We start from the raw sequence: 22,974 nt of genomic DNA on the forward strand, positions 1-22,974 counted from the left end.
CATACTGTGTGTACCCTCAGCTTTTAAAACCATCAGACAACAAGTTGCTGTCCCTGCAGCAAGAAATATTCCTTTACTGGCTGAGGAAAGGGTGGAAGGGTTTCAGATGAGCACATTTTCCCTTGCTGCCTTCATTCTGAAAAGCCCAAGACTTAATTGTGCCAGGTGAAAGCAACATCTGTAATCTGTCCTTCCATTAGCACCAGCTCAGGACAAATCTGTGACTGTTGTTACCCAGTTGTACCCCCAAAGAGCTTTCCTGGGGATTCAGGGCAAGTGTCAGATACTCAACTGCCTGAAAGAAAAGGCACAGGGAGCTGGAAATTTTAGCAGCACTGGCATAAGCAGAGATGCAGCAGTGAAGGAGACAGAAGCCCTGGGCTTGTTCATAGATAAACTGAGTGATTAACTATGCACAGCTAAGGGAATTCTGACCAGCTCAGGGAGCCAAAAATCAAGGAAGCTCTGCCCATGAGTGCCGGAGGACCACACAGCCCCACATTCTGCTGGCTGACAGGCAGGACAGGGTCACTGGAGGGTGCAACCTCCAGGTGGGAGCCATCTGTCAGCCTGGGCTGGAGGTAGGGAAGAGGAAGGCTGCTGCTTTAGGGAAAGAAGATATTTTCTCCTGTTGTTTTTATCCTGCAGGACTCAACAAATTAAGCTCCCAAGAACTGCCAATCAAGAGTTGATACTGGCTGCAATCCCAAAAGGCCCAGAGCTGCTGCAGAGATGATTCCGGCAGAGCCTGGTCTCTCATGAATGCAGCTGCCTTCCTGGTGGGGCTGCTCTCCAGAGCCTGCTCCTCCTCTGAGTCCAGCCTCCCACATGGCTGGAGGCAGACACAGCAGCCTTGCATGGCAGCTGAACTGCTTCTGGAGAATACAAAGCCCTTGATATCACAGGTAATTGAGGTCTTTCATCTTAGAGGCTGTGAAAGAGAGACCTCCACAGGGAAAGACCGTGGATGGAGGAAGGAGGAGCATGGGGCACAAATGGGCAGGAGAAAGAAACCCCAAAGCAAGGGGCACCTGAAGGAACAGTGCAGGACCATGCAGACAAGGTGGTGGGGAAAAGGTGGGGCTGGAGGGGAGCTGGTCAGTGGATACCAAGTTACAAAAAAACAACCACGTCAAGATGTTTGTGGAAGGATAAAAATAGAGAGATTTCAAAGAAAAAGAAGAGAGTGGGAAGAGCGTCATTACTGATATGAAGACCAGGAGACTGCTATGGATAGAAGTGCTGTATGAGGTCTTCACCCCATCACAAAAGGCTTTACCATCCCTATGTGAAAAAGAAAAGGGCTGCAGAGCAGGGACCCCAACACCTGAGGAGCTCTCTGGGAGAGAGAGGCACAGGGCTCATCCTCTCCACAGTTAACCCCAACAGTTGCACAGGGGGGAGTGCAGAGGGTCTTGGTGGCTCCCTATGGATGCAGGTTTTGATGTGTCTCACTCCTGTGGATTAGCCCAATAAAGCAAAACAGAACTATGCTGGCCCTTAGGAAAGGCTAGAACCTGCCCCCAGGCTCAGAGCAGAGCCACGCCAACAGCTTCCATAAAATATTGGTACTGGAAGTGAAAAAAACTTGTGTAGAGGGAAAGGAACGTGCTTAAAATATATTTTCATTAAGTTACATACTATCCTAGTGGTTTTGGCTTCTACTGTGACAATTAAATGCACATAACTATAGACAGGAGTAACTGCACATTTAAATAAGAAAAGGATTTCTAGAATTACTTTGAAAATGAATTAAGAGTATTTGTCACTCAGCAGTCACAATTACTTGTGTGTCAGGTGACTTAAATACATTTCAATCCAAATCAGTCAGGACACTAACAATAGGTTTATTTGGATTTTTAAAAAATAATCATTGAGACTAACAAGTTCAATCTCCTAAAGACAATGAGGAAATAGATAAATCTATGATGGAGCAGGTAAATGTGATGGCTTTTTATTGGAATTTACCAATATAGCTGGATGGGATGTGCCTAAGCTTGTCTGGCCCTTGCTGCTGAACTAAATAGTGGCAGCTGTGGCGTTTTACCCCAGAGACACTTTTGGCTGGCTGGATGTGTGGTGTTTTACCCCAGACACTTTTGGCTGACTGGATGCTGCAGCTGGGCACTTGGAGACAAGTCCAGGCTTGCAGGAGCTCTGGTGGTGGCAGGATGGAGCCTCCTCCTTGAAGAGGGTCTGCTCCAAAGGTTTACCTTTGGTGGAGAAGCTTTAAGAGGATGGTGAAGGAAAGGAGTCAGTTCTGATGGAGAGTTTTGATTCAGAGCTTTTATTATTCTGGCCCACAGGCCTCTGAATCCAGCAATAGCTCCAACAGAACTCTCTGAACAGCATGGTTGCTGTTCATTTTAACCCCAGGGAGAGGGGAAGGGAAGGGGTAGGAAGCCACCAACCAGGTACAGGAGGGGAGGTCTCAAGGGACAAAGGACACCTGGATGGCCCAATGGTCCCCAGGGGTAGAGGGCATCCTTTCAATCTGCCAATCACTTCTGGAATTCTAGGACTGACAGACAGTGCTTGGCAGGAGAAAGGAGAGGTGATTGATACACCTGGGAGGGAATCTTCAGGGGAAGGACCTGAAATCACAACTCAACAGCTTTCATGTTAAAAGCCGAGCCTGACGGGAAGGCGCGGCGCGGGCAGCGCGTACTTACAGAGCACTGCAGGTGGAGGAGGGTGGAGGCAGTGGTGAAGGCAGCCCAGGTGAGGAGGCCGTTGTCACCGTGTCCCCACTGTGCCAGGATGCTGTTGGGGTGCACAACCACACGTGCCCCTTCCAGAGCCTCGCACACTGCTTGTTCCAGGGCGGCCTCGAGCAGGCAGGGGCTGGCAGAGCCTGGCGGAGCCCACACCAGATGGATGCGGGAACCCTCGATCCCAAGGGATAAGAGGCCTTCTACCGTGGTGTACGTGTCAATTGTGTTCCCATAGACAATGATGTTCTCTAAGAGGGAAAAAAAAGGGCAAAAGATTTCCTAGACATACAATGAAAACCTTATTAGTGTAACTCAGATGATAATAACGTGGAATTGCACTCTTTGACCCTCTTGTTTCTCTGATGCTATGAAGCAAACAATGTTACCTAGCAACAGCAGCTAAGATAATTTAGTGAAGAATCTGTACAAAACATCCCACAAAGTAGGCAAATACTTAACACAGAAATATGATATTCATCCTGACCCCATAATCTGAATTACTTTGATTGAAAAGCCTCTAGGGCTTATAAATAAATAAATAACCATTTTTATTTTGTTCTCCCCCTCTCCCTAATTTTGCTTATTCAAAGGACTGACGGAGGGGGGAGCAGACAGAATCAAATTCAATACAGCATTCAGAAAACCCCCACAAGCCATGGAAAGGCCAAATTACAGAAAACAAGCCCTTGTGCCACATGGAGGTCACCAGTGCTGCCACTCCCTTCTGCCAAAGCCTGATCTCCAGAGAACAGGGATGTACCCGTCCCTGGTGGTGAGGAGAGCTCAGCACAACTCTGAGGCAGCTGCACATGGCACAGAGCCCAGCCCAGAGCCAGTTCCATCCCTGCTCACTGCTGGGAGCTCAGCAAGCTGCAGGCAGCCATCCATCCCAGCAGCTGCCATGACAGCAGCGTGTAGGAACTGCTGCTCCTTCTGCAGAGCATCAGCACCAGCACAGAAACAGCTCCTGAATGCAGCCCCATCCTCCTGCCTTGGGCAAAGAGAGCTCAGACCTGATCAATCCCTCCTGCCTGGCACTGCAGGGCAGGGCCCTGCTCATTCTTGTCCTGAACTGCTGCCACTTCAAATGGTACAGTCAGAGCTGAGCAGGAACATGAGGAGGGGAGGATCTGTTCTATGTGAGCATGATAGGGCTCTCTAGCCTAAGGGCTGACAATAAGAGAGGCAGAGCTGGGAGGCAGCAGAGCAGCTGTGTGTTTTATCTCAGGATGGCTTCATATAAAACCCTGACATTCCTCTGAGCAAGACTGAGACCTGCTGCTCTCCCTTTCATTCCCTCTACCCTCTTCTTGGAACAGGAAGCATTTGTCTGTTGTGTGATCCTCTAAGCCTTTAAGCAACCCAGGCAAAATGGAACTCCTCATCTGAGGGCCAGAGCCCAGCCCTGCAAGCTCTCTGTGTGCCACACACCCCACAGCCATGCCACACTCAGCTGCCCCAGCCCTGAGCAAGTGGCAGGGTCTAGAGGGAGGCAGGAACACCCCCACCTGCCTGCCCATGCCCACATCAGCTCCTCTGTTTCAGATGTGTCCTGTCAGTACAAGGATGCCCAAAAACCACCTTCCCAGTGCTTTCATGTTTCTCACCTGGGAAGTGCTACAACCAACCAATGTTTGTCTCAGTGGTGGCATTTACATCTTGTCACAAGTGACAGCATCCCCAATGCCCTGAATTGTAATTTTTTATGGGCTGAGCTAATCTCACTGGACCATGTTTTACTGCATGAGATGCAGGGCAATACTAATCTGAGCAGGCACACAGCCCCAGCTCCCAAGAATATTAATGATAAAAATGTTAACAGATGTTCTACTATTCCCCTTTGACTACAAGGTTATTTTATTTGTCCCCATCAGTTTGGCTACTTGTAGGTGCCAAAGAAACATCTCTCTTCATAGCTGCCAGAGAAAAGACTTGCCCCATGAGGACACTGCACACCAGTGACAGAAAACATGTTTCTGCTGTTCACAGCCATGACCCGAGGAACAGAATCATTTTATCTGCAAATGTACCAATTTGAAAACATGTGAAGAAAAGATCTTACTACTTCCATAAATATCATATAGAATACAGGAATGTTCCAGTGTGTCCATCACTTCCCAAGCCAGAAGAATCTATCCCATAGCTTGTGCCTGCCAGGACACCTGTCTGCAGCTACACTGGCCTCAGGAGAGTGCCAAAAGAGAAGACAGATGTAAGCCTGATTGTTTTTTCTCTGCTGCAGCAGGGTGTAATGCAAGAAGCAGCCCAGTAGAACCCCTGGGTAAAGACCAGCTTTGCTCTACTCATTTTTATTAACTCCACGTGCTGACAGTGCAGGCCAGGATGTGGTGTGCAGGTGCTGACAGCCTCGTGCTACATTTACATGTTTTCAACTTGCAGGGAGTCAAAGATATGAGTGAAGAGGATGCTGTGGCTGTAAAAGGAGGATGAGGAGGTCTTCCCTGAGGCACAGCCAAGAAAAGCTCCATTCTGACTGCAGGGCAAGGCTGGGCTGAGACCCTTCACCCTTGGGCAGCACAGCCCCCTCAGAGAGAAGCTCAGTTCCTGCAGTAGACACTGGCATTTGGGGATGGACAAGATCAGATGAGAGTCCTACATTTCTCAAGGAAAATTAAAATTCTTGTTTATATGGTAATATTAAATACAACTGCATTAGATCAGGGAAAGCAATGCTCCTTTATTGACCTCTTGTAAATCAACAATTTACTGCTTCTGCTTATTACAATATTAGTGGCTTTTTAGATGACAGTGCTAGTAGTCTAGGAACTGCAGATATTCATTATGGACTGAAATTATGTCTACTGAACAGAGAGCAGTTCCTCAGGATGCTTTTATTATTTAACTACATGAAAATGTATGTATCTGTGAGTAAACATAATAACCTTCTACAGAAAAAACAGCCATAAATAAAGATCATTACAGTAGTTTTATCGTTTATTACCTGAATGTCAGCGTCCTGCTGCAGAGCAGACTCATTAATTTTCCACAAGTAAGAAGCACAAGACTTCAGTGACCCTAATGTGACCTGAATCTTTGCAGTTTGCAAAAGCCAAAGGAGAAACCCAGTATGAGCTAAAGCATTGGTGGCTCCAGTCAGTGATTCATGCACTGGAATTTTAATGCAAGACTATTCCTACAAACACACTTTTAATAAGGCAGTAAACTATGCTTAGGTGAAGAGAAAAAAAAAATAATTGCTTCATTTTGGGCCATTAAAGCAGTTTTGTTCCTTACTTTACTTCCATCCTACTTTTATTTTCATGGAAAGTGCAGAGCTAATAGGAGATGAATTTCAATTAGTCCCAATTACAGCTGTAATAGGTTCCATGCATTAGGTGGCTGGGTTTATCAGTAAATCACAGTGGTAGCCATGGGGCCAGTGCTTGCCCTGGTCCCAGGCCCTCAGCAGCAGAAAGCCCTCCCAGAGCGCTGGCACAAGCATCAGGACTGAAGGAAAGACATTGGTAAGAAACACAGCTGGAAGAAGCAGCAGGGTGAGGAATAAGAAACTGAGATCAGTGGAGGAAGACTCTCCAGCTGGGCACTCTGCACAGCAGCAGAGAATGTGATGGGAAGAGCAAGGAGAGGGAACTGAGGCCAGAGCAGGGGGAAAGGGGAAGGTGTCACATCTCTCCTGGACCACATCTCCAGAAGTGCCTCCCGACCAACCCCATGGTGGTGTGAATTTACCTTCTCTACACATGAAGCCAGGCCAGGGCCTCATTAAGAGATGCAGCTCCACCTTGCAGCCAAGGCCAGCAGCAATAACAAAGTGAAGATGAGCATTCCATGACTCCAGCACTGCTGCTGGAGCAGGTGCACTCATGCCAGGGCAGGTGAGACAACCTGACTGTGCCATTTGCTGAGAGTGACTGATCCTCGTGGCACTGTGCATCCCAGCCAGCAGCTGCTCCCAGGCACAATCCTGCACAGGGGCACCAGAGCACATTCCAGGACTGGGCACACAGGGAGTTACATGAAGGACTAGCAGCAGCAAACAGGGAAAGCTAACACTCTCATGTGTCTATGCAAAGTCAGCTGCTGTAGCAGCTGGATGCCAGGTAAGGCTGTGTGGGCAGGGCTGGCACCTCCACCTGGAGGACAGGAATCTGGCCAGAAACACTGCCATGTTTATGAACCCCTGTGCTGATCACAGCAAGACCTGGAGGATGATAAAGGAATTCCCAATGCTTTTAGAACTTCCCTAAAGGACTGCCAAGCAGGTGTGAACCTTGCACCACACCAAAGCACTGCCAATTCTCATCACACTCCACAAACAAGGCAGGTAAAACACATCTTGAGGAAAGTCCTGCTCTTGCACTCTGCCAGCAGAAATTCTCCACAAGGACAGCTTTCCTGCTCTGAACGGTCCTGACTCACAGCCAGCAGGAACTGACATTTCATCAACTCATTGACTCTCTGGTCTCTGTTTTTCTAGCTCAAAGTTGGCTCAGAAAGCTGGATGGTCCCAGGTATTTTCCACAGTGCACACACTAGTGAACATACAAACAGAGCACACATGACAAGGCTGAGAAAATACAGGGACGGTGCACATCAGCATAAATGTCTGATTTTAAGGGTTAAAAAGTACCAGGAACTTGCAGTTCTATGTGAAAATCTGTCACTGATGCAACTGAATACGATGCTGACAGATACTTCCTAATTTATGCCTATTTTCTTTGTGTTATGCCACAAATCTAGATATTTTTCTATACATTAGAAAACCACATCCACTAATTAAATTATTATTTCACTGGTGAATTATTGACCTTAGACAGATTTGCATTTGGGACTCATTTGGTTTTCCATAATAACTGCAGATAATTAATCTATCTCAAACCTTTCTTTCCCAGCTAAACATGCTGGGTATCAAAAATAACTAAAAAATATAAATTAATCTGGAAAACAAAGCACACCAGATGAAAGACTGTTAGAATTCATCAGGCACCAATTATACCAGGGAATAAAGGAAGTAATAAGCCTAGGAAACATTTCTGTGTGTGTGCTTACCTGTGGACCTGATGAGGCGGTGTTCCTCCAGCCAGAGTGCTGCCTCAAAGCAGTCCTGGGCATCATTGAGAGTGAAGAGATTGGAAGGGACTTTCTCTGTGTATCTCTGTGGCCACTGGCTCGTGACTTCACTGATATATTCTCCCATGGGAGCCAAGGCCTGGAGAAATGAGTCAGTGAGTGGATATGGCACAGACCTTGGAGATGTTAAAACACACTGACACTCTCACTTTGGCTACCCAAGGACTGCTGTTCTGGCACATCCCAGCCCTTTGTCACACTCAGCAGCAGCAAACACACCCATGGCCACAGGGAACATGGAGTATACACATGTGCATGTGGTCCCTGTTTCCTGTGGGATGTGGGTGACCACTTCAAACAGCACTGCCAGTGCAAGTGCACGTGGCAAATGCCAGGGACTGCACAGCAGAAATGTCCCAACACACAGAAGGGGATGTCAGCAGCTCTCTGAAGGACAGATCACTTTTAACAGCTCTGCCTCCACCTTTTGTCAGCAAAAATCATCCTTCTACAATGACAGATTTTGTCCCAGAGAAAGGGATCAAAACCTGCTTCGTAGCTCAAATGAAGATTCAGTAACATGGTCACTGTGTAATGTTGCTTTACAATAACAAACTCAGTTTGAGCAGAAAAAAGCAAAAAGGGAATCTCATCTCTGACTTCCTCAGCATCACTGAGCCATGTCCTGAACCCTGTTCTCACTGCCAGCCAGATCAACTGAAATATTGCTGGGTCATATAAAACCAGGCATGACACCAAAAGGCCTCACTCAACAAGTAAATCTCTAAATCATAACACATAATGTTACTAAGCATTAATTTGACTGCTTGCCAAATAAGGAACAACTTTCAAAAAGGATGGACTAGAGCTCTGTGTAATAAAACAGAAGCTATTAATTTCTTCTTATTCTTTTGTATAGCTTGAAAATGAGAATAGATGATAATGATGGAATTTCTCCTCAAAGGCAGAGAAAACCTGCCTTTTCCCTTGCTATCTTTACCTTTCTCTCCCACTGCAGGTACCTGCCATAAATTACTTTGCAAGTCAGAGTGACCTCCAAACACCTTTACCAAGGAGCACTTTTCCAGCCCACACTTCAGCTTTTGTTTCATGCCTGCTGAGCAGTGCCCATGTGCTGCTGTTTAAGTGTGCCTCTGCTCTGAGAAGGGATCACAGACCACACAGCCTGCTGCACAGGCAGCCAGACACTGCTGTGGGATGTAGTGCAGCACTGCAAAGCTGCACACATTGCTTACATCCATCTCCTGATTTTAAAGGCAAAATGCCTTGCTCACAACTTCTACCCACTCAGGTAAGGCAAAGCCCTGCAATAAAAGGGCTGTACCAAGCTGCCTGTTTGGTTATGGGGCCTGATGGCCTCATGGGGATACAGGAGCCAGAAGCCACCCTGCCCAGGGAGTCTGAGTGGAAGCTGACCCTGTGGAGCTGGAGGTCAGCTTGATTCCACGTCTCCCATGCAGCTAAGGGTCTACTTCAATCTCATTGGAAACTCAGCTGTGTGCTACAACACCAAGCAGCATCATGGACGTGCCTAGGCACAGTCATCACGTGAGATGAGTAATTAATTTGATAAGGAATTCTCTCCATTTCCAAAACTAGGTCAAATGGTGTTAGACCAGCTGGAGTTCAGTCTCCTGTGGCTGGGACCACATGTCAGTTGAGCCTGCTCCTCTGCAGGTTTAATGGTTATGGTGGCAAAAACACCAGCAGCTTTGCCTCCTGCCCAACCCTGAGCAGTAAACTGTCCAACCTTCCTCTCCTCCAGCTTCAGCACCAACACAGCCCTACACCCTGCTGCACTGCAGGGCTGCAAACTGCTGGTGCTACCCTTGCTCTGCCTAATCCCAGCAACACCACTCAGTGTGGAAAACCTGGGAATACTGTGCTGCTCACCTGGTAGCTCTGTCCCGTGCACAGAACCAGGTAGTCGTACGGCACTTTCTCCTTGGAAACGACGACGTATTTGGCACTGCGGTTTATGCTCGTCATTTTACCAACCACAACGTTAACCCAGGCACAAAGTGACATCTGTGCATAATCTTCATCATTAAAGCAGTGGCTGCAAAGAAAAAATATCTGTAAGTGACATTTCGGCAGCTGACAGCAGGCATTAATTAGACATCTGGTGAGCTCAGCCCAGGCCCCCAGTGGTCCTGCTCCCTTGCTGTGAGTTTACTGCAGCCTATGGTAAAAGATTAGGCATTAAGAAATACTCAGTTACAAATTGACAGCTTTCTGCTGAACCCAAACAAGGCTTCCAGCACTGGGCCTTACAATCACGTCATTTAAGAACAAAATCAGAAATCTATGCTTTACTGTGCTTTTCCTTGGCAGGCTGATGGGAGTTAGAAGCTTTTGAACCTGCAAAGAAAATAATTCAACAGTCCAACTCTTTCTCCAAGACAAGACTTCTTTATTCAGCTTTTCCTCAACTTTCCTTCCTTTGCTATTCAACTTCACCAGTCATAGCTAAGGTGAGACACAAATGCAGGGAATGCATGCTCCCATTTTAGCATCCGTATTCCAAAGTATTAGTCCATAAAGTTTAAAAATAAATAGAAAGCTAGAAAATGGTTCTCAGAACTAAAAGCAAAAGGCAGAGTTCTCAAGTCTCCTATTGGTGACCCTGTTCCAAAAGAACTTTTCCACAATGCAAGAATGACAAATACCAAAAGCACACTAAATTGGTTCTGAGTGGTGCACTCCAGGATGTTCTGGGTGTGCATGGAGCACACATCACAAACAAGGTGCTCTGACAGTGTGAATTTCATATCAGTACCCTAAAAACAATGTGTTTGCTTTGATAGTCTCGGACAAGTTTTGTTTTTCTCATGTTTTAGGGGTGTTACAGCCTCCTCCAAGCAAAAACCATTGGATATCCCTATGCATGGGAGAAGTATAAAAGATATCTGGAAGCTGCTCTTTAAAAAAGCCAATTTTAAAGCAAAATCCAAATGGAACAAAACCTCTTTTAATGCCTCAGCAATGAAAATTACAATTATTTCCAAAGGCTTGGAGTGTGCCCCCAACCAAGGATCTCCACCCAAGTAAATACTAAGACATTTCTTACTGCATTTGTACCACCCTCTCTGCTTAGTAATAGCATTCAGCAAAGACAAAGATTCCTGAAGATAAAATACTTCCATACAGATGTGCAACAAACACTATAAAACATGAGGAGAATATTCCCAACTAGGTCCATTGTGACCCCTGAATGCCATGAGCCTGGCAATGGCCCACCATGGAAATGCACAAGAGGCCACTGTGCAGATCCAGCTGGGCTCAGCTCCATCCCTCCCCAATACTGAAAACCTGCACCAGGCAAAGCCTGTTCAGTTAGGTTCTTTCAGTAGAACTGGACAAACCCATTCATAGCTTTGCAGAGCAATAAACCCACAGGATCTAGCAAAGAGAATGCAACAGGTTTAAAACATGCAAAAGAAGAATGGCTGGTGTCACACAGGTGTCTGGTTTTTGAGACCAGAGCAGCTCTATAAGAAGAATCACTGTGAACAAACAAAGAAGCTGAGTCTCACTCCTGCCAGGACCTCAGGAGGGGCATGGCCAGCACAAAGACCCTGGGCTTCACCCAGGCTGTCAGCTCAAGTCACCACAGAAAATACATGGCAATTTAGAGGTCCAAAACCTTCACTTTCTATGTATACTTAGTGATGAAAAATATTCCACTTTCTCCCATAGGACTCAAAGTGATTAAACAGAAGGGGCTGGGCCCATGCTCAAGCATTTGATGCTTTTCTGTGGCACCAGCAGCTGCAGCAGAGAGTGCAGACAGAAACCAGCACTGACAGCTGCTGCTTTGCCATTAATACCAGGACACACATCCCAATACACAGCTCCTGGTTCCATGTTAATCATTGCTACTAAACTCCCAAAACTGGCATTCAGGATGCCACAGGAACACAGTTGATTTCACAACCTGGGGAATTTTAGGATTGAATTGCCAGGCCTTCTGTGATGCTCTGCATCCTCTGTACTCAGAGATACCAGAGGGAAAAAAATAAGGGAAGAAAACCACTAGCAGTTCTGAACTGTAACAATGCAGAAATCTGTAAATAAAATGGACATTAAGGACAGAGGGAGGTTTTCAAAAGCACCTTTATAATTGAGGTGCACAGCTCCCAGGAGATTGACACTCCAAAATCACAGGGATGCTTTTAGAAATCATACCCTGCAGAGTTCAATTTTCACTCTTAATCTACTTTCAGATTTTAACAGCTAAATCTGTGAGGTGGCTCTGAACTGCAACTTTCTGTCAGGAAGGATGCTTTGTTAGTACAACTCTTTTCTACAGTGAACTTAGGAAAGAGACTATGTGCATTTATGTGAGACTATAATTCCTTCATTTGCTAGATTTGCACTTGAACACACCCCTTTCTACAGTACAAAAAGTAATACAGGCAACTACTTTTACAAAATCTCTTGTCAGAGCAAAATGAGATCAGAAGGTTTTAAACAGGTTCCCACTATATTATTTTCACATCTTGGTAGAGATTCCATTTATAAGGTTCAGCAAGCAGACATGGAGCTGTTTGGTCATTTAAAGAGCCAGTCCTTTAGTGCACTGCAGCTCATGGAGGAAAAGATTTGGTGAAATACAATGTAAAGGCTCCAAAGAGTCACATGCCAATTCTAAATAACTTAGTATATGTTCATTCCCCAGCTATTCAGAATAATTGATCCATTTTAGTTCTATGCTTCTCAATGTTCAAAACAATCATGTTCAAGTCCACAGTGATGATTTATCCAAAATAAAATCCAAAAATACTGTATTTTAAATGAGAATTATGTACTTTGAATTTTAAAGATGTAAGATCTTATCTGACTAAATGGAAGCTGTTATATTTTTTGAAAAACAAGGATGTCTGAAAAGTGTTTGACAGTCCCTAGACAAGGCTCTTCCTCCATTTCCCTTCAGCTGTACACAGCTCTGGTCTGGACAGACTGCCACAGCCCAGGGACTGGCACTCACAGCCCACAGCAGCAGAACTGATGCAGAACACTTCTGCCAAACTGATCAACAGCAACAATTCCCCTGTACCCAGCAAAATCCCCACCAGCACTGATGGACTCTGCATCCCACCACACACTGCCCAAAGTCAGTCCCTGTCACGTTACCAATATTAATTCTTGTAGGTTCTTCGGTTCAGTATTATTTAGAACAAAACTCATGGAAGTTAAAAACCAAACAAGATTTAAAAAGTAAGCAGACATCTTGTGTCATTTGGCTTCAGCCTGGAGATTTAAACAATCTAAAAAGCCTCAGAAAGCAGGGCCCACTTCCAAGGTATAACACAGTGGATTGCTGTCCTCAAGTTACTGCTTTGGCACTATTTCCCTATTCATAATTCTATCCAATTCCTCTTGTAGGTGAGTGCATGCTGGATAGACAGACTGGAGTATTTTGGGGCTCGCTACGGATGTATCTAAAATTTAGGACAAGTTCACAAGAATTACAGAGTGTTATGTTTTCTGCAGGAGTTACAGAAGTGTTTAGACATGAAGTCAAACCTGTTAATTAAAAATCTTCTGTATTTGGAGATCAGTGGGTCTTTTCCTGGAAGGCCATGAATGGAAATCAAGGTCAGGTTGTTGAACTTCAGACGTGGCCTGTGGAAAGAAAAAGAAAGAGTCTCAGTTGGAAGAAATTCAGAGGGCACATCCAAGGAACAGTATAGCTCAGAATTCCATGTTCAGGAGGATACAGAAAGCAATTCCTTTACACAGGGTCAAAGTGTTTCACTCTGCCCAAATACAGGTATCTCTGGATACAAAGAGAAGAACAATTTCCACCACAGTTTCAGCAATGCTGGGGCGAGGAGGGGGACAAGACTGACAGTATGTTGAACTAAATGTGATCTGACATTTGAAAACAAGTAAATATGATGAGTGATTAAGCCTTCTAATCTTCAAGGCTTTCTGTAAGTTAAGGATGGACTGATGCAAATGGTACAAAGGAATCAGAATGTTTTTTATCAACCAATGTTAATTTGTTATTCATACATTTAAAAAATATATTCAAACATAGTTAAAGGTCATACTTAAACCAAGGAATTTCAAGGTTATGGCTGCCCCTCTCAAAATGCATATTAATAGTTTAATTCTGGATTATGGATTATCTGTGGTAAATCTCCATGCATACTCAGGCCAAACACAAAGTAATAAATAACCTTAATGTAACAGAGTGCATATATTTATACAGATTATGGGCCTGATTCTCATTTAAATTAAGGTCACTCTGCAAAGGTGGATGTAAATAGAATTTGCTTTTCATTTATGGCCACCTTATGCTGCCTGAGTGATACAAAATGGTCTTCATGTAAATGAGAGCAAGCCTGATCCACAAGGCTGAAAGCAGAGTGTTGAAGTGATGCCATCTGCACACCGGGAACGTCGCTCGTGGGGTGCAAACAACAACTGCAGGAACTTCACACACCAACAGAGCACAGCTCCTTGGCATTTATTTACAGGGGATCAATTGCATAAACACCCTACACATCCTCCCAACCTCAGAGCACTGAGATTTCATTTCAGAGTGGAGCTGAAGTCATCTGTACATGCTGCATGGTCTCTTACCAAGAAGTGCCCAAATCCAGGGCTACAGTCACATTACATTTAAATACTGTTAATACTCAGGATGGAAATCTTGTGAGCTAGCACCAGAAACATGGCATAATCAAAGTTTCAGGCACTATTAATGTGCCTCTTTTGCATGACTGCACTTTATTGATCTGGTCACATACCATTTTCCTCTGCAGATGCTCTATCTCTATTGAATCCCCACGCAGGCATCCAGGATTTCCCCAGTCATATGGTATTTGTTCCTTCTTCCCCACTGAGTGGGAGGCTTCAATCAGACCTTCCAGTCAGTACAATTTACTAACTAATGATTTACTTCTACCTCAGCACTCCCATGGCATCCCCATATTAATTCATGTTTCCCACTCATCTCGTAGGCATCAAAACGTTGATTAGCATCTTCTGGGATGAAATGAGAAGAAATGAGTAGAATCTTTGATTTCCCCTTCACACTGAAGAAAAGCCAGGCACAAAGCATGGTGGCTGGCAGCTCCCCAAGGGCAGGGTGGTTCAGGGGCAGAGCTGCTGGGGCTGATGCCTGTACTCTGAGTGCCACACGCTGCCCCTCTGGCTCCATGGTTCCACAGAGCTCCAGGCAAACAATGGCCCCATCTCCACACACAGACAAACCTCTGCTGCTGCTAAGTGTCAGAATTTGGTCAGTGTTTATGCACAGGCTGGTGGTATTTGTGCAAATTATCAGAATCTTTAAATAAGTACCAAATGCCCTATCTTGTGTTCCAAAGGCCTGGCTCCAGAAGCGTAGCTGGCACGTGTGACCCCAGGATTTAAAATACATTTACACACACACACAGGCACTTAAGGACAAGCCTGAGCACTAGAGGGGAGCTGCAGCTCCTGCTGGCACTGGCAGAGTCACGACAGGGTGACAGGTGGGGGGATTTTGTGCTTTATTATTTCTAGGCTAACAAAAGGATGGCTCATTTACTACAGCTTTGGACTCCTTACTGGTGCCTAAAAGCTCTTAACTGGAGAATAACCAAGGCCCTGGACATAGGCAGTGGTGTCAGCACAAGGACTGACTTAGAGGCTGCTAATAACAATGTCCAACATGAAACAGGGTTCCCATTTGATGAAAAAGCCTTCAAGTTAAGAGCCTGAACCAGTGCAACATTAAACAAGTGCACCTGCATTTTAGAAGCAAATAATTCCAGCAGGGATTCATGTTGCTGTGGATACAGAGGGAAGAACAGCTCAAAGATACTGGTAAAGCAGGGAGGGATTAGAGTATCTAGGGAAATAAGTAAAAGGTGTTAGGTTTCAGTGCAGAGCTCTAGAGGACAGCTACAAAAAGAAACTGAACACTCTTGTCCTCAAAACAAAACAGGGTTACCAATCTATTGAGCATAATCAAAAGGACACAGAAAAGTTTTAGTACAGTTTTTACATACATCCTGGTGTTTGTGAATTTGTTAGAGCATTCCTTGCTCATTTTGCTGGATTTTTTTGCCTGATGTCTGTTTGTTTTTTTTTTCCTTCTGTGTGTGGCATAATGATGGAGGCTTAGATGGTGGAAACTGCCTGAGCAAATAATTTAATTACTTGCTTTCATTTAACCCCTCATTATCACAACAAGTCAAGCTACTTTTGTTACAAAAAATAAAGTGCAGCAAAGCAGTCTCCATGAACCTGAGATCTCAATTTATTCAAAATCTTGCACTTTATAAGATTCTTTTCCCAGTTATCAATAAAAACTAAAATAAAGGAGTGACAGAAGATAATGTTTTATCTGCCTTCTAAAGTTGGTAACTATGTGAACTGTTCTCCTGTGTACACAATCTTTAAACAATAATATCTGAAATTATAACCTATCCAAAAGTTAAGTCCTAATGACACTGGACCCTCTGCTTCACTGCAGCAGAGCCCTTATAAAAATGGCAGCTCGAGATCATTCTGAAAATGGTAAAAAAAAAAATCTGATTTCAGCACTAAACACTGAAAAGTAAGATGTGATAAAGTGTTGCAATAACAAAATTTTGAAATCAGAAAAATCTCTGTCCTGAAATGAAAAAGGAACACTAACTTTTTGCAGGGAGGAAGGAGCCCAGAAGCAGAGATGATGATGAGTCCCAACAGGCCAAAACCTGTGGTCAAGGCACAGGAACTCAGCTTATCTAGGTGTCACTCTCAGTGTACAAGGCAGATGGAGACAGTTCTCCTTTCCCCCATAAATGTAACAATTTATCCAAAGCAGGACTTTTTCTTAAGAAAACATTTCAAGAACACAGCAGTCAGAAGAGAGAAGACACTTCTCCAAAAGGAAAAGGAATCCAACAGATTTCCCAGCTCCACACCAAACACACACAGCTTAACAAAGGTTTCCCATACCAATAACTAGAAACAAACCCCGCTCACTCAAGCTGTCCCTCTAGGATAAATGTGCTACTCAGTACCACAGCCCTGCTTGCAGCCCCTCCCCAAGCAATGTGTTCCCATGCTGTCTCTCCATGAATTCCTTTGCCAGCCCCAGTGTTTTCCTTTCCCTCTGCTGCCTCTGCCTCCCCAGACAGCCACACGTAGCTGCAGCAGAAGGGTTTGTTGTTTGTATCAACACCTACCAAAAGCAGCTCTTCTCAAGAACCTGCTCTGAGGGCATCAATTACAGCCCCCAGAGCAGGATTCCAGATTCACTGCTGACCAACAGATGTCCATTTCCAAGGTATCCCTCTTCAATTACCAGGAAACAAATATTAGCCAGTTCTCCCTTGGACTGACCTTAGGAAAAAGTGTTTAAATTGTGAATGAATTTGCTCAACAAAAGAAGGGATAACAGCACAGTGTTCACTGGGACACTTGTCAATGCAAGGGTCAAGGAGGGGCTTTCCACACAACCTGGCCCATGATCACTCTTCCTCTCTCAGTAAAATATTTCATCATGCCCCAGTTACTTCCTCCTGGTATTAAAACAACAGAGTCCCTTCAAAAACTTCTATTTTGATGAAACAGTGCTTTGTTTTTTGAGTTTTTTTTCTTTTCCAGAAAATTCCTGCCAGGTTTATTGGTAATTTTATCAGATGCTGTCATCCTAAGAAGAGCCACCTCTAAGCCCAGGTGACGAAAGCCACCACTGTCACCATTTTCAACATCTTAGCAAGAATCCATTAAACAGCTAAAGAACATTTCCTTCACCCTTTGACTAAAACCCTTCAAGGATACTTAGGAATCCTTCTCCACCACTGGTAGCTGGGTGTCTCACCAAACTTTGAACTTGATGGTTCACTACTGAGTAACAATTACATCAGCAAGTTATCAATGTTATTCTCATACTCAATCCAAACACGGCTACTAGAAAGCAAATTAACTCTATCCCAGCCAAACCCAGGGCTTAGAAGCTGTTCCTCTCCAGGTAAATTTGGATTCTCTTGCTAGGTCTACTCCTCTCACTCTTCCCCCTTCAAGTGACTAACCCTAGATCTCCTCCTCTGTGGTTATTTTACTGAGGTTATATTACTTGTCTCTCATCCTCTGTGCTGATCCTTTTCCTAGATAATATAATTAAAAACACCAGCAACTCTAACTCTGTTGCCTACCAATTCTTTACTAATTCCTAGTTTTTTAGGTGGCTTTACATCAGTCTACAATCTTGATTTCTTGCTGAAGATTACCAAACATGTTTTTTTACAGTTTCTTCTTTTGAACTCCCATACACCTTATAGCTCCATCCACCTTGTCCCCCTCCTGTGGCTTCACTGTTTTTGTCCCTTCCAGTCACCTCTCACTTCCCAGAAACTGGTTTTGCTTACAGAAACTAGAGCGTCCACTCAAGATCTGCAGCATTTTCACAATCTAGGTTACTAAAACCAACATGGCCAAGTTTCTACAGTATGAATTGTTCTGAAACAGGGCAGGGAAAACCAAAAAACTCTTTTCCTTGCCCCCTCAAAACACACAGCCAAATCAGACCCATCCATATCCTTCCACAGCTACAGCATTCACAAGGGCAGCCCTGCCATCCCAAATCTAAGTTAGCTTTGAGTCTGACCTAATCAAAGCATTATCCAACCACTGCTTCAGTGAGACCACTTCCTAAAATTACAATTTCCATTCCACAAGTGTTCCAGCATTTCATTTTCTTCAAAAATGGCAATTATTTTTCTAGATAGAAAATGAGGGATACCTGATGATGGCCTTGGTAGTTACAGTCTCTTGCTATTTAATCACCTTGCAGATTCCAAACTACATCTGAGAGACATCAACACCATTTCCCACAAACAAAGGTACCATAAATTGGGCAGTAAAACTAAAGTGTGGTAGAAACTTCATCACTCTGCCCACTGCTGTGCCAGTGCTTCAGTGAGTAACACACAGTGCAGATTCCAGCTTGCTAATAGGACATTTTCAATATTATTGGCCAATTACCTATGTTTAAAGCTAAGGTGATGGGGTTTTCATGGCTGTATACCAGATTCCAATTTCCCAAACTATTACAGAGAAGATAAGTATTCTGACCCCATGATGTCACCTGGTGTAAATCTGGCAATGCTGCCTTCAGAGTAGGCACCCTTGAAATATTCCCAGATGCCACCAGGCAGACAGCCCTTAAACCTCAAAAAATTGAGGTTTAACCACATGTGCTCCTCCTGCCAGCAGGAGAAGACAAAACTCATCGAAGTTGCACATTCTAAGGCATCCTTGCAGTACCAGGTCCTCACAACATAAGGCTGGCAGCCCAGGAAGGACAGGGACACAGCTGGCAGAGGAGTCAGCTGTGCCAAAACTCCTGATCCCAAACATCCATTTTTCAGTTATTGACCTCCACATCTCAGCACCCTCACTCTGGCCCTCACAGTACACACACAAACAGGAATTAAATCCATGCTAATCACTACTGGGAAGGATCACAGCTTAGCCAGACAATTTTTTCTCCACTGCAGCAACCTGCCCAGTCTGCTGTGCTTCCAAGGCAGCCTGGAGACTGCTCTGGAGGGCTCAGCATGGCACCTTCTCCACAGCTCTGGGAACAAACTTCAAACCAATGAACAGAAGAGAAAGTGGTGACATCTCCTCCATAGCTTTAGCAGAGAGCTGGAGAAGCTGGGTGCAGTGTTTGCACTTGGAATGCTGCTGTGTTTGCTCTGAACTGGATCAATCAGAGGTACCAGGTTACCAGGCTCAGAGCTGTGGATGTCCTGCTGAGTCACCACGAGGAGATTACAGATGCAGCTCAGCATTCTATAAAAACCCTTGTGACTCATTCCAGTTCTGAGCAGGCTTTTTATAAGAAAACTACTATTTCCAAGATCAGCTTTAATACTCACCAAGAAGTAAGGAGTATTCAAATAAAGATAGTAACAAGAAAAAAAATCTACAAATACTTACAAATTTCAAGTGTGAAAGAACAGTTTGGGCTCAGAGATGTGTTTGCATATGTTTCAAGGGCAAGTATTTCAAGTTGAAGTAATCTTATTTAAAACTGCAGACAGTCTCAAAAGCAAGATTGTAACTATAAAATAAGCCCATATTGATGCTAATTGAGTCTCATTTTCTGGCAGAGGCTGTTAGGAAGGCTGCTCCTGACCCACATCCTCTGCCCTGTTTATGGCTTGTATCAGTCACTGCCAGCGCTCATTGTGATGCCGACTGCGTGACAAGGCCGGCCCTGACCCATCTGATTTATCTCTGTCACAACTTGAGCTCTGCCCACCACAAGTGATGGAAGGCAAACAATGACTGAGGGATGCAGCCTGGTGACACTGAGCACATGGCCTGGGCTCACCCTGCTCTGAAGGGAAGGCAGAGGGAAGCACATGTGTGTCAGCTCACTGGCAAAGGCAGATAGGACAAAACAGTGGGCATCACTAACCCATTCATTGCATGTTAGCTCTGTGATCAGCAAGTAAGCACTAACTATTTAATTAGTCAACTAATTAGTGACAGGCAACATGGAAGGCTTCAGATGTTCCCAGACAAATGCAAAGATAAAAAGCCTAATTAACGATCAAGCATTATGCTAACTGCAGCCAAACAGGCCAGATGTGTGGGATATTGCGTGCCCCAGTGCTGCCAGATAACGGGCTCTGACAGGAACCCTGCTCAAACCCTGCCACCTCAGAGCTGATCCTGGGTGCTCCCAGCAGGAGACACTGTCCTGCAGTAAAATACTCAGGCTTACTGTGCTGGATTCCAATTCTACTCTGAGAAAAAAACTCAGCCCTTTGATTAAAATATACTTAATTCTATCTCGGTCTTATATGCAATAATTATTTTCATGTGCCCATAGGGAGAAGGAAATAAATTTCATAACAACTTCATATTAAATATTGTGATTTTGGGCACCATTCATTTATGGCTATCTGATGTAGCAGGTTATGTACAATCCAACATCCTCAGAGATATATTTGCATCAGAGTTTGGATTAAGGAGGTTTTCAAGACCATGGATTAAAAATGTTTTTCCCTAAAATCAAAGACAATAGTAACTTCCACAGCTATATGCTAAGAGGTGGATAAAAGCCAATGGGTTCCCTGCACTGGAACCAGTGACAAGACATTGCTGGGAGCGTGCTCCACAATGCTTAAACCAAACTTCCACCCCTGCATTCTGCTCCAGGAGCCAGGCATTGGGACTAAGTGGAAACACTGGGGTTTGTAACCCTATGTCCTTCTGGTCTAACCCTGCTGCCCTGCCCATCCCTTTGAAACTAGCAAAGGAATGAAGAAAAAACCCAAAACAACCAAATAAGAACCCACTCACTGTCACACCTGCAGCCCCAGAGCTGCTGTCACACCAAGAGCTGGCCAGGCAATGGGTCTGCCACTGCTGCTGCAGTGCTGCTGCCTCCACTGGGCAGCTGGCCCTCTGGCAAAAAAACCAAAAAATCCCTGTGCATCCTCAAGAAAAGCAGCTCTACAGCTAAAAACATATACCTGCACATGCTGCCTGAGCTGCATGGAGAAGTCCAAAGCTCCTTTGGAGTTTGGGTGGGTGAGCAGTGGTGCCATGGCTGCCCTGTGGCACTGCACCCCAGGATGTGCTGCCCATGGCAGAGTGGGAGGTGTCCTGCCATGGGGCAGCAGAGCTCATTCTCAGGGTCATTTCTTTGCTTAATGAAAAATGGATCTCTTCAGTCTCAAAGAAGTTGAAAACACTTGCAAGATCAAGTTCCAATAATTGCCACATCAGTAAGTGAATTACATTTGTGTGTTTCCATGGTGACTGGTAATGTAAAATAATTAAGTATGAAGAATAATGATGAGAAAACAACTTCCTCTTTTTAAGGATTAGGGCTCACAAATTGATTCAGTCCAGCTATTTTTAGTGCATGTAACCTTTGCAGGGAATATTAGAAAATTATGAGTAAATTAAACTAAATTGTTTTAAAAGGCCTTCACACTGATCAGGAGGCTGATGTGAAAATTAAAACCTAATCTTCTGCAAATTTATCCCTCTATTAATATACATTTTGTGACACTGCACTAAGTGCTGGTTCTGAGATTCTCTGAGCAGCACCCCATGTCTGAGGCTGGGTGCCAAGACAAGCTCAAGGAGGATGTGTCCTGCAGCAACTCTGCCACAAATTCAAGCCCTGGCTGCAAACGCTCTGCTGAGGGAGCTCTGAGGGCAACACCTGCAAAGGCCTGTTCACTATGAACAGACTCAGCTCTAAAGGTCAGGTTTAACTGAATTTGGGGTAGAACTGAAAGCCTAAAAGGTGCTGGAAGCAAGAGGATGAGGGGAAACTATTTACCGTGAGATTGGATGCTTTACAGGAAGTCAAGAACTAAGAGAAGGGCAAGAAGCAGAAATTTTCTTCTACACTGCTCCAGCAATACAACATCTATCAAGCACTTAAACTTATTCCTCTCTTGATGCATTGAAAATATCATTTGTGATGTTATCAATGGCTGTTGTAGAAATGTTAACCATGTCAGTTAAGCTAACTCCTGGCTTAACTGAAAAAAGAAAAAAAGGCAGAATTTTCCATTCTCCACCCCCCATAAAAGCACCAGACAAATCTCAGTTCTTGCTGCATCTTGTAAGAATCACGTTCAGATTGAGTTTTATATTCATTTATGCAAGTCTTTTAGTATTTGATTAAACTCTGCATCAAAGGAACTGCATTCTCACAGTCTGACTGCCCAGTAAGCCCCTGGGGAGTACAACAGTGAGGCAGCAGAGACAGCACCCTGTCCTCGTGTTGGGAAGGCTGTTAAACAGCAAAACTCATCCACAGGTTTCCCTGCCTTAGACTTAGGGAAAGGGAGATCCAGACAAGTTTGAGATCCCACCAGGAACTACTGGCTTTTAAGGACAATACTGCTTGAGGGGATTGGCTTCACCTCCCCTCACAAGACTGCAGTTTAAGAACAATGGCCAAAGCAACTTTAGGTGTTTTCAGCACACATTTTCAGCATGCCTTCACCTTAAGGGTCCACATGCAACCAGGAGTTGCTTAGAATCCCATGAGTCCCAAGGCATCCAGGATGCCAGCACCCATCTCTCCATCCACACTGGAATCCTGTGAATCCCAAGGCATCCAGGATGCCAGCACCCAACTCTCCATCCACACTGGAATCCCATGAGTCCCAAGGCATCCAGGATGCCAGCACCCATCTCTCCATCCACACGT

General features: G+C 44.7%; 1 protein-coding gene across 1 annotated transcript in view; it reads right to left on the bottom strand.

Moving 5' to 3' along the window:
• The window catches only part of CFAP61 (cilia and flagella associated protein 61), an 86,380-nt gene that overhangs the window by 23,379 nt on the left and 40,027 nt on the right, over nt 1–22,974 (bottom strand). Inside the window, exons 17-20 of the mRNA XM_059468688.1 lie at nt 13,317–13,415; nt 9,681–9,846; nt 7,746–7,905; nt 2,673–2,962 (exon numbers count right to left, since the gene is read on the bottom strand). Coding sequence (XP_059324671.1) covers nt 2,673–2,962; nt 7,746–7,905; nt 9,681–9,846; nt 13,317–13,415 — 715 coding nt within the window. The remainder of the gene's footprint in view (nt 1–2,672; nt 2,963–7,745; nt 7,906–9,680; nt 9,847–13,316; nt 13,416–22,974) is intronic.

Source organism: Ammospiza nelsoni, chromosome 3 (genome assembly GCF_027579445.1).
Source record: "Ammospiza nelsoni isolate bAmmNel1 chromosome 3, bAmmNel1.pri, whole genome shotgun sequence".
In the NCBI taxonomy this organism is placed as follows: domain Eukaryota; kingdom Metazoa; phylum Chordata; class Aves; order Passeriformes; family Passerellidae; genus Ammospiza; species Ammospiza nelsoni.